General features: G+C 41.0%; 1 protein-coding gene across 1 annotated transcript; it reads left to right on the top strand.

The window, feature by feature from the left end:
- Nucleotides 1-774: 774 nt before the first annotated feature.
- TMEM50A (transmembrane protein 50A) lies at nucleotides 775-19,179 on the top strand. Its single transcript, XM_041767647.1, has 7 exons — nucleotides 775-1,307; nucleotides 2,858-2,963; nucleotides 5,738-5,850; nucleotides 8,106-8,173; nucleotides 9,956-10,048; nucleotides 13,169-13,229; nucleotides 18,347-19,179. The coding sequence occupies exons 2-7, from the start codon at nucleotides 2,871-2,873 to the stop codon at nucleotides 18,390-18,392; spliced, it is 474 nt and encodes a 157-aa protein (XP_041623581.1). The 5' UTR covers nucleotides 775-1,307; nucleotides 2,858-2,870; the 3' UTR covers nucleotides 18,393-19,179.
- The last annotated feature ends 530 nt before the right edge of the window (nucleotides 19,180-19,709 follow it).

The following is a 19,709-nucleotide window of genomic DNA, read 5'->3' as shown; positions in this document are numbered from 1 at the left end:
TATGGATTGTATTGTCCGGTTTTGCCTACTAATCAGCTAATATCCGCCCCCCCCCCCCAACCACAAAGCTACAGCTTTCAAGCTTTAGGGGAAATTAAAGAAATTAAACGACACAACCTTGGTTCCTAGCTTACTCATATACTGCAGCCTCACATATAAACACGGTGAGCCTCGCGCCCCTCTTCAGGACAAATGACCTATGCAATCTTTAACGTGAGCAAAGCGGGGTCCTGGATCTCCTCCAGGTCCCGGGGCCGGTTCCGACTCCCGGGACGACGCCCGACTCGAGCCGCTGGAGCGGGAGGGACCGAGAGCTTCGGAGCCCCCGAGCCGGGCCACACTTCGATCCTGCAGGCAAGACTTCATGGCTTCCAGCTTTAGAAAAGGGTCACTTCCCCAAAACCCAGATCAGCTCCTCAACAGCGGCTCTCTCCTGGATGATGTTCTGCGAGCGGGGTATTTGGCCTCTTGGGACATTTTTGGAGGCCACAAGAGCGGGAGTGACCTCGGCATCCAGTGGGCAGAGGCCCGGATGCAGATAAACACCCCACAGTGCACCACAGGACAAGCCCCCGGAGGCAGAATTATCCGGCCCGGAACGTCAGCAGTGCCTTTCCCCCCAGGGGCAGAAGAGGCCACGTCCCAGGAGAGGGTAGGCGCGCCTGGACCGGGACTGCACGGTCCCCCTGCAAGCTCACCCGGGACCGCCCCGCCCCCGAGTGGCCCCGCCCATTCTGGAGGCGGGGCCACGGCGCGGGGGCGGGGCCAGGCGCTAAGAAAACAAACACTGCTTGCAAACTGAGAGCGGAGGGGCAGGGAGCCCAGAACCGCTTTTTGCGCCGCGCACTTTTCCTGCCACCCACGCCTGAGAGAACGGCGGCGCCGACCGCAGCCCTGGGAAGCTGACCACCTCCACGGACGGACGCAAAGGCCCGACAGACGGACGCCTGCCCTTCGGGAAGCTCAGGACGTAGGGTGACTTCTCGCAGACCCGCCCCCACCACCCCCTTGGAAGGTGCACTCAGACTACTACTCCTGAGGTGCAAACGCGACCCGGGGCGCCGCGGGGAGCCCCAGCCGCTGTCCGGGGCGCGGGGGGGCGTGGCTCCGTCTGGCCCCTCCCCCTCCCGCCCCCTGGGCCCCGCCCCACGCATGCGCGGCCGGACGCCCGGGGGCGGCGCTGCTCCATCCGGGTACCCGGTGGTCGGTGGCTGTTTTGTTTTCTCCGCTAAAAACTAGGGGAAAGTCAGGCGTCCCCGCGCTGCGCGACACCGGGCTCCGGACCGACTGCACGAGCCGGGCTGGACGTAAGTGCGGCGCGGGAGCGGGGGCGGGGGGGCTGCCCGCCGGGCCGGCGCTGACAGGGTCGCTGTCCCCACCTCCGGGGAGGCTGCGGGCTCGCCTGTGTCGCCCTGGACCCTTCCGGCCGCTTCCTCCGGGACGGCCGCGTGCGGACTGTCGCCGGGCTGCCGGACAGCACCCCTCCCGGGGTGTCCCGGGATCCCCGAAAATGACCGCGGTCCCCTCCTTGAGGGTAGGGAGAAACAGCACCCTCCCCCCTCCCGAGAGGGAGTGTCACCCTCAGGTCCAGGCGGCGGGGGGATGGCGGCGCCGGAACGAGTTCCCACGTCCTCGCAGCCGGAGTCCACGCGGGACCTGGAATCCCGGGTCGGGGGCGGGCTCTGCGCAGCGGGGGTGCCGGGCGCTAAACCAGGAAGCCTGGGCTCGGCGGGGCTGGGGGGGGTGGGGGCGGGGCCGGGGGCGGGGCGGTGAGCCCAGGGGATCGCGCCCTGGGCTGCGGTAGCTCCCGGGGAGAATTGACGTGAATTTTCAAAACGGGGCTCCTCTTAAAACTGCTTATAATCACAGGTGTTCATGCTTAAAAGGGATGTTACGATTGGACTCAGTGCTCTTTTTTTAGGATATCGTGGTTTTGGGCAATCAGGATTGCTGACTACAAGACAGATTGAGTCTCTGTAGGAGTTGGGGTGTGTCTTGATAATTAGCAAGTTATACGTAATTCAGGCTTTTTTTTCATACTTTGAAATAGAGATAGTCCGGATGTGTCTTAGGACAGGTCTGCATAGCTCAAGCTCGGAGGAATGTTTTATGTAATTTGTTAGGAAGGCTATGGTAATTTAGCTGGATTTTTTCTTTCCCTTGGTCTGAATTAATATTAGGTTCAATTTTGTACTTTCTTTTGGCTGAAAGACATCTGTTAGAATCAGAGGTAAGATATTAAAATGAAAAGGATGTTCTTACCATAGAAATGATACCAGAAATCAGGGTTGGTTCTGGAAAAAAAAAAAAATAATGAAGTGCAAGGAGGTGATGTGAGTAGAAGACCTGCAGTGCACTGTTTAATTTCTCAATCTGAGTGTGAAGAAACACATGTTCTGTGATAAAATGTGTAAATTCCTAAGACAAATATTTTTTTCTGCTGAGCACATGTTTCAACCAAGAGCCAAAGTTTGCCTTTTGTCTCTCTACCATGCTAGTGCCCCTGGATTGTAAATGTTAAAATCACATAATAAATCAGTTTGGAATTAAAATTAATAACCATTATAAAATTTTTCCATATTTGGAGGCCCACTTTCCTTCGTATTTCTTAAATATACCAAAGCCATCTTTTAAATTAAAAAAAAATAAGCTAAATGAATCCAAATTTTGTTTTCCAAAGTTTTAATGTGGAAATTTATTAAAAATTAAAATATTCCAAAGAGGTATACATAACCAAAATAAAGTATTTCACTTTTGTTAAATTATTCCTGAACTGTTCATTATTTTCTAGGAACATAATTGAAGCAAGTGAATAGAAGTACTTTATTTAGTTGCTTTTTTGTTTGCTTTTTTTAAGTGACCTGAAAAAAATGTCTGGATTTCTAGAAGGCTTGCGATGCTCAGAATGCATTGATTGGGGGGAAAAGCGCAACACTATTGCCTCTGTTGCTGCTGGTGTTCTAGTAAGTGTCATTGATAATTTAGGTCTTCATTATTTTGGTGTTTGTTTTTATATATTTTGAATTCTGTATGATGTCTTAAAATATGTACTATTTTATCTCTGACAACTAAATTTATTTTAATAAATGTTGATGTTTTATTTACACAGGGGTTGAGTTACTCCATTTTAAATGTTGATATTATGGCTTGAAATTTGATTAGTAGAGTGATTGGTTTTCTTTCAATGCATGTTAAAAATAGTATATAAGACAATACGCTTTATACGTTTTTTCATTAAATGGATAATACCTCTTTTTTGTGAGTACATTACCAGGAAGTGTTTAAGGAAGAAACAGGTCAAAACCAGTGGAGAGATATGATTGCATTTTTTCATAATCCATACTTAACTTTCTTCTTGATCTCATTAAAAAACAAGACAAAAGAAAAAAACCACAGAAAACTCATTAAAGTGTGTTGCCTAGAGGTAATTTATAGTATAAATTCCTTATTTACATTGCAAATATCTCAAGGCATCTGATACTTGTGTTTTATGCTCTTAGGTTATCATGTGTTCTAAATAGTGGATTTAAAATAAACAGACAGGGACGCCTGGGTGGCTCAGCGGTTGAGCACCTGCCTTTGGCCCAGGGCCTGATCCCAGGGTCCCAGGATCAAGTCCCACATGGGGCTCCCTGTGGGGAACCTCCTTCTCCATCTGCCTATGTCTCTGCCTCTCTCTCTCTCTGTCTCTCATGAGTAAATAAATACAATCTTTTAAAAATAAATAAAATAAACAGACAAAAATCTAAGTTTAGGGGCACCTGGCTGGCTCAGTCAGTAGACCATGCAACTCTTGATCTCTGGGCTGTAAATTCAAGTCCCATGATGGGTATAGAGATTACTTAAAAAGAAAATCTTTAAGAAAAAAAATCTAAATTTAAATATCTTCTCTTTGCTTAGTCTCTGACATTTAAAATCTATGAAAAATATTTATCCTAAAGTAATGGCAAAATATAAAACTCTACCATAGAGGGATGCCACTGGCTCTGTTGGTAGAGCATGGGGCTCTCGATCTGGGTGGTGAGTTCAAGCCCCATGTTGGGTGTAGAGATTACTTACAAGTAAAATCTTTTTTTTTTTTTTAAGATTTTATTTATTTATTCATGAGAGACACAGAGAGAGAGAGGCAGAGACACAAGCAGAGGGAGAGGCAGGCTCCATGCAGGGATCCTGGGACTCCAGGATCACGCCCTGAGCCAAAGGCAGAGGCTCAAACGCTGAGCCACCCGAACGTCCCAAAAGTAAAATCTTAAAAAGAAAAAACAAAACTGCCATAGGAATTCTGCACTTAAAAACAACCAAAAAAAAAAAAAAAGCTTTAAATTTTAGTCTGTAAAGAAAATATCGGGGATCCCTGGGTGGCGCAGCGGTTTGGCGCCTGCCTTTGGCCCAGGGTGCGATCCTGGAGACCCGGGATCGAATCCCACGTCGGGCTCCCGGTGCATGGAGCCTGCTTCTCCCTCTGCCTGTGTCTCTGCCTCTCTCTCTCTCTGTGTGTGACTATCATAAATAAATAAAAAATTAAAAAAAAAAAAGAAAATATCTTTTTTTTCTTTTTCTTTTTTTTTCTTTTTTTTTTGTGTGTGTGAAGAAAATATCTTGAATACATTGAGGTGAGGGTAAAAAAGAAAAAGGAAGAATACTCATTCTAGCTAGTAAAAATGTTATTAATAGAGTATGGCGCAGTCTGTAATCTGATAAAAATAATTTGATTAGCTTAAAGTAGTTATTTTAAAGAATTGCTGGAAGATGGCAATTCCCAGAGCTGACTGGGTCATGGTTGGGAATGGGAGTAGGGCAAAGGGGTTAGTTTTAAAGCATTCTAAGCTCCTTACCAGAATTTGGTTAATATCTTATTCTAAGTTTGTGGTCAGATAATATTTGTGCAGTTTTAGTGTTTTTTAATTATGTATTTGCCCTTGATAACATCCAGAGCCAAATTCAATTAAGATAAATTATAATTTGGTGTTTAAATTGAATTTAGCATCACACCTAAAACCATCTGTGGACTGCACTGTAATTCATCAAGAGGAAAAGCAGAACTGCAGAACCATTACTTATTTCACAACACCAAGAGAATAGCTAAAATTCTGTCAGCAATAAGTATTCCCCATATTTTTTTGAATAATTTTTTTTTTTCATTTTCAGTGATAACCTCTTTCTGGAGGCTTATGTCAGCAACATGCCACTCCTGTCAGTCAGAATCTGAGTCACTTTTTTACCATTTTGCTGCCATGAGAAAATAAAACATACTTCTAGTTCATAAAATAAGATGACAGACTTTATTACAACAATATAAAATAATGATTGAAGAGGCTCAGAAAAGAAGTTCATGTGGGGCACATGGGTGGCTTGGTGGTTGAGCATCTGCCTTCCACTTGGGTTATGATCCAAGACCCCTATGGGGTCTAGGATTGAGTTCCACATCCAGCTCCCTGCAGGGAGCCTGCTTCTCCCTCTGCCTATGTCTCTGCCTCTCTGTGTGTGTGTCTCATGAATAAATAAAATCTTAAAAAAAAAGTTCATATTAAATAGTAATTACTGGCAGACTTAAGGGTATCTAATATTTACTCAGATATTAAGCCATGTGCAAATTATATGCAATAAACTGCTAGAACATTTAAGAAAATGTTGACATTCATTAGAAGGAATCTCTTCACTTAGATACCTTTTTAGTTACTGAGATAAGAAATTACTGTAATTTCTCACTAATGTTGCTTCTTTATATCTGTTTTAGTTTTTTACAGGCTGGTGGATTATCATAGATGCAGCTGTCATTTATCCCACTATGGAAGAGTTCAACCATTCCTACCACGCCTGTGGTGTCATAGCAACCATAGCCTTCCTGATGTAAGCATCATTGTTTCATGACATTACTTACATAGATGGTCACAAAATAAAAATGTCCTCCATACACTTGAGTAGAGTTCGTAATTTTCAGTATCATCAGTGTATTGGACATGGTTTAAAAGTCAGGTTGCAGAGAAGGATTTATTAAGAAAAGCAACCGTTCTCTTTGCTAGTCTCCCTTCCAGCTCTCCTTTTATTGCTGATGTTTACAACTTTACTTTTTAGGTCAGAAACCATGTATTTTGTCTAAGTGTTTGTTTATTCATTTATCCAGCAAATAAATATTCATTAGGCTTTTATATCCCAGGCTCTGCTCTAGGCACAGGAAATACAGTAGTGAATAAAACCGGGGAAAATCTGTGCACTTACGGAATTTATACTCAAATGTATAAATTTGACAGATAGTAAGCAAGGAGAAATAAATTATGTATATGGCATTCTAGATATCACGAAGTGTTACCAAGAAGGGGGAGAGGAGATGTCGGTGGGAGATACAGAAATTTTAAATAGAGTCATTGAAGGCCTCATGAAGAAGGCACTTTTTCTATAGTAAAGATTTGGGGAGATGAAGGAGTTCACCATAGGGATATGGAAAAGAAGATCATTCCAGACTTATGGAACAGCAAGGACAGAGGCTCCATGGCAAGGAGACCAGGATGGCTGGGGTAAAGGATCAAGGTCATAAAAGCCAGAGAAGACTGAGGGGACTAAAGGGACATGAGAATAAAATGTACCTCATAATTTTGCTCTTTTGCATGAGCAGATAATGCTTTTGTTAAGAGCATTATTGGGCCAACTGGGGAACTTGACTGAGATCTGAAGAGTAGATTGTGATAATGAATCATTGTTAACTTCCCAATTTCGATGATTGTATTTAGTTCTGTGGAGCAGTCTTGTTTGTAGGAAATGCATACACATTTCTGGGGTTATGGGGCATCGGTTTGGCAACTTTCAAATGCTTCAGAAAAAAAAATTATTTTAACTATACTTGACAATTTTTCTATAAGTTTGAGATTATATATAGAACTGGTAATGCCAGAGAACAAATAGAGATTATTCATTTCAGAATGTGCCTGATCGTGGAGACTGGCTGACAGGACAGGGTCATAGCTGTTTGACAGAGAGCTATAAAGTCTATTCACATGGCTCAGCAAGGAAAAACAGGAGTAAAGAACCACTAACCTAAGAACATCTGCATTTTTTTAAAAAATATGAAGCTTATTTTAAAACGTATTTACTAAAAAAAATAAATAAATAAAATAAATAATAAATGAGAAACAAGGTAGACAGAAGCCTTGCCCTCATGAAGCTTCCATTCTAGTGGCAGACACACACATACACACACAATTGGAGATATATATATACACACACACACACATATACACACACACACACACACACATATATATAGTATATATAAAGTTTTATAACTTTTTAACTTAGTATATTGGGAACATTTCCCCATGATATTTAAATTTTTGAAGGGATACTTCTAAAGAAAGCAAAGCTGTGTCAATTTAGAGTGGTACTCTATGCAAGTCAGCAAAAGACTTTCTGTTTTTAGAACAAATGTCAAGGATTGAAAAACAAGATTTTACCCCTTGAATCTCTTCAATTATGTCTTCAGAGCAAAGTTATTGTTTTGCTTGATATATAATTATTTCTCCAAAAATTGGACATTAGTACAGAATTATCACAATTCATTCCAAAGCCAATTTTAAGCAGTTTTTGGATTATCTAGGGACTTTCTGTTTTGTCATGCCATGCATATTACATGTTGAGTATGTCCAATATGTACAAATGGAAACCTAGGTAGGACCAAGCTAAAGATGGTTCCATCTCAGCAAGATTTTCACAAGTGTCAATTTTAACAAATTTTAACAAGTGTCACATAATTTTGAAAAATTATCTGGTACCAAGCATCAGAATCACCTGAAGGACTTGTTAAAACTCAAATCTCTGGGCCCCACACCCAGAGTTTCTGCCTCAATGAGTCTAGAGCGGGGTGGGGGAATTTCCTTTCTGATCAGTTCCCAGGTGATGATTCTGCTGGTCTGGGAATGATCACCACTGCTTAGAGGCTATCAGGTCAGAGGGGCGTGGTTAAACTTCCATGAATCCATTTCTCAAGACTCGTGAGGCCTAACCTTCAATTTGAGGCGCTCTAGTTTCTTGTATCTGGTAATTTGATGTCATGGCTAGTTTTCTCTTGGAATCAAAGACCGTGATATCTTGGCTTTATTTTATTCATACAGGATTAATGCAGTATCAAATGGACAAGTCCGAGGTGATAGTTACAGTGAAGGTTGCCTGGGTCAAACAGGTAAATAGGTGTAAACAACATCTTACTCTACATCCTTAAAAGTAAGAATTACACGTAGAAGAGCCACCTATCTAACTCTTTCAGATCAGAGATAGGATGGAGGTCTAGAGCAGAGGTTATAGGTTTCAAGGCATATAAGATACAAGTCACATTTAATCAGAGTTGGCTGTAGAGTATAGTGTACACAGTTGTGAGTTTATAGCCCTGTGCAGTAATGTGTAGATATAAGTGTATGTGGTATACAGCAAAGGATGGTATGTAATAAAGAATACATGTGCAAAATCGACTTTATAGTACTTAAAGCTATACCATATAAATTATTTTCTTTTTGGCCAACTGTATTTGATTGGATTGGCATTTTGAAATAGTTTATAGAATCATAGTATTTTGTATGTGTTTTGAAATACAAAATAGAAAATTTACCATCTTAATCATTTTTTAAGTGTACTACAGTTCAGCAGTGTTAAAAACATTCACATTACTGTGTAACAACCTCCAGAACTCTTTTCATCTTACAAAATTGAATAAAATAATAGAATTTTGGAGCTTAGGGTCACCGAGTCCCTTCCTTCTCAGCTAGGGAAGTCCTGTCCCCTGGACTCCATTGCCTTATACCTGAGGTAGGCCAGATACAGGATGTGTGTGGCACAGCTTCCTGAGAGTCCAGCATACACAAAAATTGAAGGAGACATTGATTAAGCAATTTAAATGATAAACTTAAATCTGTAGCAAAAATAAATAGGAAAAATCGAGTGACTTTTAAACAGGAGAAACTTCAGCAGTCAGCTCTCATTGTATACTTTTAGACTCTTTGGTTCATTCTCTTTGTAGATGAACTTATGCAGAAGAGATACAGAAACACTAATTTGCCATAATCATAAACTATAAACAAATATACAAATATTAGCAGTTAGTGTTGATAATAATAAGCCAGTAATAGCTAGGGCTAAGACTAGAATATGGCCATCACGTCTCTGACTAAAATTTGTTAGCTAGCCAGAGCCAGTTGTATTTAATACCACAGCTATGACTATCAGCTTATTATTTCATAAATATTATTTTGTTTTGCTTTTGAGATGAAATCAGAAATTAAAAATAGCATTCTATTTGTTTTGCTTTATTGAACAAGGCAGTGTTTTTATTAAAATGTATTTGTGCTAATTAAAGAAATTCATTTCCATTCTAGGCAGTCTAAGGACTACTTATTTTGTAGCAAATCTTCATAAATATTTTATAAATGTGATTTAAGATTTGTCCTCCTCTCTTAATATAATTTTAATGTAGCTTTCCTAAGTGCCAATCACAATAAGTGTGAATTTATTTCTCTACCTGACTTACCTAAAAGTGAAGTATGGTAGTATATTTAGATTCACATACCACTGAATATGAATTTTTTGTTAAGTATACCTGTGTTATTGCTTGGAAGTTCTCTTGGAGGAGTTTCTGTTTTGAAGTAAAATTTCTAAGAATATAAGGAGAATGAGCCTGTAAATATGTTGAAACATATTTTGTGAGATTTTTATAGAATGAAGAGTTTTTCTTAGTATACATATTTAAGGAAATTAATTATAGGCACTTAGAATATACAGACCAGCCAACAAGAAAAAGGCCAATGTCTGCACTGATGAAAGATACTCAACACATCTTCCATTCTTGTTTTAGACTTTAAATGGCAACTACACATTTTTTCTGTTTTGGTTTTTGCTTTCTTTTTTGAAAACTTAATGGAACTGACTGCTGCTGTATGAGAAACAATTCTGGTAAAATGTTACTTCTTTTAAGGTGCTCGCATTTGGCTCTTCATTGGTTTCATGCTGGCCTTTGGATCTCTGATTGCATCCATGTGGATTCTCTTTGGAGGTTATGTTGCTAAAGGTGAGAGAAAAGAGTTTATATTTTACATGGAGTACTGAAGTTGTGCATTAAAGTTATTCTTGAATAAAGCTTTTTTTTCAGGTAGATGAGTCAGCTTACTAGCTACTAGCATTTATCCCTGGGAACTCCCTTCACCGTAGCAGTATTTTGTTTTGTTTGTTTGGTATGTTTTTACTATTCTTTTCTTCTGTATTTTCTCTTCTAATCTAGAGCCTGGAAATCATGGGACACAGCTCCAAACCTTGCTTCTCTTTGGCTTCCAAAAATCTAAAAAGTAGATATATTATGTTCTCTAGCTATTTGGCAAGTTTTGACTTGGTGAATGATATCCATGCAAAGCTCTAACATCCTAGAATTAAAGTTTATTGAGCTAAGCCTCCCTGGTACTATGACATCCTCGCCTTTCGGATAGAAAGTAAATTAACTCTTCATGTGTATCTACTATGTAAGGCCACTGTAAAGTCAAGCCTGCAGGAAAAGGCCTGCTCTTAGATCCCTGGTTGAAATTTCACCTTGAGGGACCCCAAGAAATACAAAAACCCCTTACTGTTCCAAGTAAAATTGACTATGCTTTGCTACAGTAAAAATATGGTATCTGTGTTTTGCACCTGGACCAGCAGGGATCTAATCTAGCCCATATTTTAACCCTTTATTTCTTTGAAGAAAATGTAATTCTTGGATTAAAATCATAAGTTTCCTGAATGTTTATTAAGATCATGTAAGTCTTACAGACAGGAATGGTAGGCATTTTAAGTATGTATTGTTGTTGTTTATATAATTTATTCCTAAGACCATATAATTTTCTACTAAATATTATAAATAATACTACTAAAACCTATAATTTTCTACTAAAAATGTAGAAAAGAAAGAAACTATAATAATGTACTGCTTTTAAATGTTTTGGTATATTTCCTTTGGTCTCTTTTATATTTTTGTGTTGTTGGAATCATAGTATAAATACAATTTTGAACCCAGGTTTTTGCATTTTACATGATATCTTAAGTAGTTCTCTTGCTGCTACAAAATCTTTATCACCACCATATTTTAAAAACAAAAATATTACATTTTTATCATATGAATTCCATAGTAGTCATTCATTGTAGGATATTGAAAATATAAAAGAGCTCAAAAAAGAAAATAAAATTATTGATAATTCTCCTTTCCCAGAAGCAGCTATTAACACAGAGCCCCTTTTTGTAGAAATGTGTTTATCTCACAGAAGTTTTAGTTGTTTTCCTAAAGACTTTGGGACCAGGTTATGCTTTGAGAATTATTACAGGAGATCTGTAACTTGTGAATTGCCTTTCTATACTATCTTTCTGAGCCATTGTAGCAGTAACAGTTATCACTAATGTGGAATATTTAATCTGGCCTTGCAGTAGTGAAGCCTGTGCAAACCAGTTGTCATGGTAATCCGATTAATTTAAAACTATTCTGAGAAAAAGTTGATAATTCATTTGGTTATCATGCTTGAGTTTGTCAATTAATGAGTATTCATTGACAGCTCCAATGGTAGAAATTTGTGAGGATTTCAACTTCAGTCTGGGATAAATTGGAACAAAACGTTTCTCTGGCAGTCTTGCCCATCCTAGCTAATGGCTACTCTGTACCTCCAAATGTTCAAGCCAAAAACTCTGGATGATTAAGTCCTGTAAAGATGATACTTTCTTTCTCTCATACCCTACATTCAGTCCATGAGCAAATCCTGTCGATTTTGCTGTGAAAATATATCCTGAATCCCACCACTTTTTTTTTTTTCTTTGAGAGAGAGAGAGAAAGCATGCTTACCAGTGGAGGGTGAGGTTTGGGGAGGAAGAGCAGAGGGGCAAAGAGAATCTTAAGCAGGCTCCACACTCAGCACAGAACCTGATATGGGATTTGATCTTATGCCCCTGAGATCATGACCTGAACTGAAATCAAGAGTCAGATGCTTAAATGACTAAGTCACTCACCACTTTTTTTTTTTTTAAGATTTTATTTATTTATTCATGAGAGATACAGAGAGAGAACTAGAGACATAGGCAGCGGGAGAAGCAGGCTCCCTGTGGGTAGCCTGATGTGGGACTCAGTCATAGGACCCCTGGATCATGACCTGAGCCAAAGGCAGACACCCAATCACTGAGCCACCTAGCTGCCTCCACTCACTGCTTTTTTAAAATGTAGATTTTAAAGTAAGTGCTACATCTACTGTGGGGCTTGAGCTTACAACCCCGAGATCAAGAGTCACACTCTACTTACTGAACCAGCCTGGTGCCCCCTGAATCCTACCACTTTCTACCATCTCCATTGCTTCTACCTTGGTTCAGTCTGTTAAGTCTCTTGTCTTATTTCCTGTAACAGCTTCCTCGCTGGTTTCTGTTTCTCCCCTTACCCACTCTAGTCTACTCCGTTGGGCAGCCAGGGAAATCCTATTAAAATATGTCAGTCAACTCATGTTACTTTTCTGCTCAGAACCCTCCAATGGCTTCTCATCTCCCTCAGAGTGAAGATCAAAGCCCTGACCATGACTAGAAGGTTCCATAAGATCTTCCCCACCCTCTTACCCCCTGCCCCTCATTCTTCTCTGATCTGTGTCCTGCTTTTCTGTTTCTCCCACATGGCCATTCCTCTAATGTGCCAGCATGCTCCCACCTCCAGGCTTGTTGCAAGCTTGCTGTTCTGCTACTTCTCCATGGTCCCTGCCCTTACTTCCTTCCTGTCCTTTTGCCACTGTCTGCTTCTCACGAGGTCTTCCCAGCCACTTGTAAAAAATGTCATCATTCACTGCACTTCCCTTAACTTTCCTTGATTTATTTTTTTCTCCTCATTTATTCTCTACATTATTTAGTTTCACGAAGATGAAGAAATTTTGTCTGTTTTATTTACTGCCATATTCTTGGCACATTTCAGTGCTGAACATTAATATGCACTCGCTAAATATTTGTTAAATGAAGGAAGGGAGCCATCACTTCCTAAACCAGTGCTGGACTCTGTCACATGCATTATGTCATTTAATACTCAAAACCACCATGGTTACCGGAAAATTCAATTATGTAAGACAGGAAAACTGTTGTTCATAGTGTATCAGAAACTAAGTGTTTTGAGACCATAAACCTCTAAATATTACAACTATTTTTACAGAGAAAGCCATCGTATACCCTGGAATTGCTGTATTTTTCCAAAATGCCTTCATCTTTTTTGGGTAAGTTTCTTTTGCATTCTTTACTCTATTTTTTCAAATTCTTTTTTATAATTGTTTTTCTTACATTATTTACTATATTTGATTGATTAATGTACCCTGTCCAGTGCCCCTCCCCCATGTTGTGTCATATAAAATACAAAGAATGAGACTTAGGAAGCTATTTTAATATATGGGTTGGTTGGTAACCAATCTTGGGAACATATTCTGAATTTCTTAAACTGTCACCACCTTCCCTTTCATGAAGAACTGTGATCTCTGTAGATTAGTTACTGATTATTCATCTTAAATCTTTATCTCTAACAGTTGCTTCCAGTGAAAGCCTGCTTAAAACCTTTTCTCTTGGGGATCCCTGGGTGGCGCAGCGGTTTGGCGCCTGCCTTTGGCCCAGGGCGCGATCCTGGAGACCCGGGATCGAGTCCCACGTCGGGCTCCCGGTGCATGGAGCCTGCTTCTCCCTCTGCCTGTGTCTCTGCCTTCTCTCTCTATCTCTCTGTGACTATCATAAAAAAAAAAAAAAAACACCTTTTCTCTTGAAAGTTTTGTGGTTTTCTTTTTTTAAGATTTTATTTATTTATTCATGAGAAACACACAATGAGAGAGGCAGCGACACAGGCAGAGGGAGAAGCAGGCTCCGTGCAGGGAGCCCGACACGGGACTCGATCCCGGGTCTCCAGGATCACACCCTGGGCAGAAGGCGGCACCAAACCGCTGAGCCACCTGGGCTGCCAGAAAGTTTTGTTTCTGAGTGCATTTTATAGTTCTTTCTATCCTTGGTGTCATTAGAACTTATGCATGAGATCTGAGGTGTGGAGGAGAAGTCCTAACATTTTTTATCCTTCTGATTCAATGACAAATTAAAGGATTGCGAAAACCCCTAAATACCTTAGTACTTTTATCAGTAATCTTCCCTAATGTTCATTCTTTCCTGTACCTAATGGCCTACCTTTGTCCCCTTCTCTTAGCCTTCCACCCTTGCCACCCTCCCCCTCCCCCACAAATCTTCTCTTTATCCTCTGCATTAAGGATTTTTTTTCTTTCTTTCTTTCTTTCTTTCTTTCTTTCTTTCTTTCTTTCTTTCTTTATTTATTTATTTATTTATTTAAAGAAAGCAGGTAATGAGCAGAGAGAGAGAGAATCTCAAGCAGATTCCACCCTGAGGTCAAAGTCCGATTTGGGCCTTGATCCCAGGACTCTGAGATCCTGACCTGAGCTGAAACCAAGAGTGGACGCTTAACTGACTGAGCCACTTCGGTGCCCCGGCGTCAGGAATTTTTAACCATTATACCATGGGTAGGGTTCTGAAGATGGGGAAGCACCAGACATTTCTGTATGCAACACACTGGTGTACCTGCTTGTTTCTGGGAAGAGAATCTATGGCTTTCATGATTTTCAAAGAAGTCCTTAATCCAGAAAAGGTTTAAGAAAACTGCTCTATATTCTAGGACAGTCTATTATAGGGCTTCTCCTTCTCTTTCCCTTCCTACTGACCCCTAAACGTGAAATCGAAGGCCTATATCTACTTGAGCCACTCATAAAATGCTAATAGTTACCCTTTAATAACATTCAGCAGTGGTACTCAAACTTATTCCTTCACCGGGAATTCTCACAGTTTTATAAAATCAGTTTGGAAATAAGACAGATTTGGGGATCCCTGGGTGGCTCAGTAGTTTAGCACCTGTCTTTCGCCCAGGGTGTGATCCTGGAGTTCCAGGATCAAGTCCCGCGTCAGGTGCCCTGCGTGGAGCCTGCTTCTCCCTCTGCCTGTGTGTCTGCCTCTCTCTCTCTCTCTCATGAATAAATAAAATCTTAAAAAAAAAAAAAAAAAAAGATGTGAACTTAGATGTGCACAGTGTCTTTGGGTCATTCTGCGTGACCTGAAACTAGTGGAGAAAATCCAGAATTTAAACAACAAAGAGTGAAGCCACTCATGTTATGCAGAAAATAATAATGACCTAAGTTTACTGAGCAGTTATTACGTGCAAGTGTTTTACCTGTATGTTCTCAGCTAACCCCTGACACGACCCTGAAGGCGGCCCCATCATCAGCCCCGTATTAGATGTGGGAAACCAAGCATTGGAAAAACTAGGCTCAGACTGAGGCCACGTTTCAGGCTTCAGAGTTGAGGGTGATGCCATTCAAGGTTTGGGGGGAATTCAGTTGATGTTTTCTCCTTTTGTTGTCCTCAGCCAGTTGTTCGGTATGAGTTTTGACTCCCCCTCCCTCTCCTTTATCGAGAGGATGACACTGAACTTCAAAATACAGCAGGAGTAAACCTCATTCCTCAGCTTATGAAGTACAATTCGAGTCCATCTGTGATTTTGTAGGGTAGTGTAGCATGTTCATGAGGAGGACAGCATGGATGTGTAGGGTTTCCTTTCCTTCCGAGCTGCAGTACTGAGGCTTGGGCATGTGCACAGAAGGCCCCCAAGCATCCAAAGCTCACTGTTCTTGTGTCTCCACAGAGTTGGAGGTACATGGCGAATGCAGGGCCGCACAGCTTCAATCAAGGGAAGGCAGCATGAGGGTGTGCGGATGGAGTTGTGGGGAGAGGCACATAGCAGCCTTCTTTATCATTGTTTACCCTGGCGGAGAGGAGAGGAAGGGTAAAGCAGATTCCACCTTGAGATGCTTCTATCACAGCAGGGGGGACAGAGGATTGAGGGGGAAGGTTGGCGGGGAAATTGTCTCTGTCCCAGGGAAGGGAGAGACAGGTGAGCTCGCATAGCAGTTTGCATAGGTCATAAAACCTTGGAAACCCGACCACTGACTTTTCTAAAATTAGATATGATAAATTCCTTTTATATGGAACAAGTTTGGTTAGTTTCTCATTTGGTACTCTTGTCCCTATTAAGACTAAAACCTAGGTTTTTTGAAAATACTATAAGCAAATTGAAACTAATAAACACTGTTACTAGAATAGTTGTACCAGATTGCCAACGATTCTGACTTGTAACAGAACAATACTCAGCAAGAGCTGAAAAATTACTGTTTCAGAAATCAGACACAGATGTCAGTAACACAGGTGACCATCTGACAGTGTAGGAGGGACTGGCTTTTGCCCAAGAAACCCTTCAGATTACGATTTACATCTGTTGATGAGTATTCTGAAATAGGTCTCATCCAAGCTATCTGGAGGTAGAGGCCTGATAGTAACTGGATGATTAGAGATCAATTCACCTTTTGGAGCTTTATAAAATCCTTTTTAAAAAAAGAAATTAACCGACTTGCAAGAGAGGGTACAATTTCCTGGTTGCATTTTTGTCTTCACCAAAAGACACTCAAGTGTTTATCTTTAGAAAGGCTTAGGAGAGCCGTGTTAAATTCATCATTACAATTGCAGGCTTAAACCTGAGTAGACACTGGTCCTCAGAGAACAGACGAGAAGACAAATGAAAACCACTCTGTGCCCTGATGTCTACCGCCATCCTCAGTTTCTCCCTCACACTTGCCCCCTACATCTGAGCCTCTGAAGGGTCTCAAACTTGTCCTCTTTTTGTCCATTTCTATTGTTCAGTCACCAGCATCCCATCCTAAGCAGTTCACATCCTGGATTGGTTCCTCCCTTGGATACAGTTTTCCTGTGTCACCTTGTTTTCTAAAACATGGCTCTAATTCTGTCATTTCCCCATCTTAAATTTTTTCAAAACTTGGAGCTGTCTACGGAAGAGCTCAACACTAGTGGCCATCCAGCCAAGTTCTGTCCACGGTTTTGTTTTATTTTATCTTATACATTACTTTCTGTCTTATGGAGCCAAATTTTAAAACTCAATGTGACAATCCTGAACCTTGCATAGCAACAGTCAGCTGGATGAATAGTTAAGCCTTTTAAATAGGGGTACATCTCTGCATAACCCCGTATCACAAAGCCTAGAACTGAGTATCATTTGCCCCCTGCAGTAGAACATACAGGCTGGCACCCGCCCTCTTGACTCATTTAAGGCATGGAAGGCCCCTGTGGGCAATTAGCTGCCCTGCACAGTCGGCTTACCAAATCCTGGCCATCTCCATTCCCTATCTTCCTTGTCTCTTAGGCTATAATCTAGCCATATTGGACTCCTCCCTGTAATACTGCATGTTAGATATCTTTATGTGTACCTATAGCTCTAGACCTAGACATAGACTGGTATCTCCTTGTGCATATAATTGCCCTCTTGCCCCTCTATATTGTTTTTAAGATTTTATTTATTTATTTGAGAGAGAGACAGAGCTAGTGAGAGAGCGTGAGCAGGGAGGAGAGGGAGAAGCAGGTTCCCCACTGCACAGGGAGCCCGAATTGGGGCTCGATCCCAGGGCCCCAGGATCACGACCTGAGCTGAAGGCAGACAGACACTCAACTGACTGAGCCACCCAGGCGCCCTGCCTTCTTGCCTCTTTTAAGTCGAAACCTAGAGGACAGCTGTAGACAGTTCCCCACCTAAACCCTGGATTGTAAGTTCTATGTGGGCATATTCCTGACACAGTCTCTTGGGCTTTTCCTGAGGCCCCACGGTCTTTATTCCTCTTTGTTTTTTGATAAACCATTTCCTTTCCCTAAAACCTCTTCTTTCATCACACTAGCTCCTGTTCCTACCAATCTCCCATTGAAACTCCTACTTATTCTTCAAAGCCCATTTCATATATTTCCACCTCTGGAACTTCTTCCCTAACACATCCAGGCAGAATAAATTCTATATGTTTCTGTGCTCTCGACATTTGGTATATATACCTCTTCCCCACCTTTCACAGCCACCCCTCCTCCCTGCCATTACCACATTGTGTCACCAAGAATGTGAAATATGAGCAACTTGAGGCCAGAGATGCTCTATCTTCTGTATTTTTATAACCCAAGCATCTAGCACATTATATTCAAAAAAGGTTTGTTGAATGAATATGATAAAATCAGACATACATTGGTTACATACTAAACATCAGTTAACTTTTCAAGAGTGGCATATGTCTCCAGTATGCAGAAGTTAAGGACATGGGAAGCACCTAACCAGTTTCTACGTTCCATGGTTTCTTTTCATACAACTCATCAATTCTTTGTTGCTAACTTCCCACCATTCTCCCAATCTCACATACTCCTTTTCCCCCCCCAAACGCAACTAGATGTGATGTTTTTCTTATTTTGTTTGCAGAGGACTGGTTTTTAAGTTTGGCCGCACTGAAGACTTATGGCAGTGAAAACACCCGATTTACTTCTGCACAACAACCCTGCGTGGGTTTTTACTGCTCGCTCCCAATTTTTTGTAATGCCATTTTCTAAACTCATTTTTGAGTGTAGTCTCAGCTTCAGTTTGTGTAATACTAAAATCATGAGAATTTCCTATGTAAACAACAACAAAAATCTGTTGTGTGCATCGGATTAACTTATAAAATGTTGAAACTATGCCACATGAGTAATTTGTATTAAGTTTTATCATGGTGTAATTTGTAAAAATAAATTACAAAAAATATTATGGATGCATCTTATACAAGCATTTGTCATATCCAAGATCCAGAACTATAATTAAAGTGCTCTGAAGATTTAATGTGTCTGTTTAAATGTGGCCTTTTCTGTGTCAAATGTTAAATGAAATATAAACACCTTCTTGTTTATAAATCTGTGCAGTGGCCAGAATTCTTTCTCGCTGTACTTTGAGTTTCATTTATACAGTTTTGCCAAAAATTCTGCAAACATTTCATTGTTAAGTAGCCATCGAGGGTCTCCCAAGGAGTAAGTGACCGTGTCAGAAGAAACTCCTGATTCAGCCACCAGGCTGCTCAATGGTGTCCCTCTGGTGCCACTCATGGGAGGCTGGGGAGTGACAATCACTCAGCCATGACCCGTGGTCCTGGTGGGATGCTGACAGCCACTCTACATCCACCATCGAAGGAAAGAAGAAGAGGATAAAGGCTTGATACTAGGCTTTATTTACTAAGGTGACAGATTTTTTTGTTGGTGTGACAATAAATTGGATCCTAAGTTTCACTGTATCTCTGTATTGAACCACTAACCTCAAAATAGACCAGCAGGGTCAACCAAAATTTCAAACATTAACTACTGAGAATTCCCATAGTCTGTTCCTTTTGGAACCCTGTTATCTGTTAGCCCCCTCTCCAACCTTGGCAAAATGGGAATCTTTTTTAAATGAGCTAGCTAACTATGGGATGCATATCCTTCAGAAACACAGCTTGAATTGTTTTCTTTCATGAAACTTGATACAGTTAGCCTTTCCTGAAACACAAAATACCTCCTAGGGGATTTAAATTTGTGGTACCCTTGTCCACATCAGCCATGTGGTCTTCCACCATGTACATTTGGAATATTGCCTGGGCATCCGGACACACTCAAAAGAAACGACCGTGTTATTGCCATCCCACAGCCAATCACTCACGGTGGGTTTTCAGAGAATTAGAGGGCATCTGAGAGGTGGAAGGTCCCTACAAGGGGACCCAGACGGTGGAAACATAAATGATTCTGTCAAAGTCGTAGAACTAGTTTTTTAATCTTGAGGTGTA

Source organism: Vulpes lagopus, chromosome 8 (genome assembly GCF_018345385.1).
Source record: "Vulpes lagopus strain Blue_001 chromosome 8, ASM1834538v1, whole genome shotgun sequence".
NCBI lineage: Eukaryota > Metazoa > Chordata > Mammalia > Carnivora > Canidae > Vulpes > Vulpes lagopus.
This window is presented reverse-complemented; position numbering and strand designations above follow the sequence as displayed.

What these genes read in the sequence shown, in the direction of transcription:
- TMEM50A (XM_041767647.1), top strand. Translation starts at nt 2,871, where the DNA reads ATGTCTGGATTTCTAGAAGGCTTGCGATGCTCAGAATGCATTGATTGG. An exon ending in AGGTTGCCTGGGTCAAACAG is followed by an intron (nt 8,174 to 9,955) that starts GTAAATAGGTGT and finishes ACTTCTTTTAAG; the next exon opens with GTGCTCGCATTTGGCTCTTC. An exon ending in AATGCCTTCATCTTTTTTGG is followed by an intron (nt 13,230 to 18,346) that starts GTAAGTTTCTTT and finishes TTTTGTTTGCAG; the next exon opens with AGGACTGGTTTTTAAGTTTG.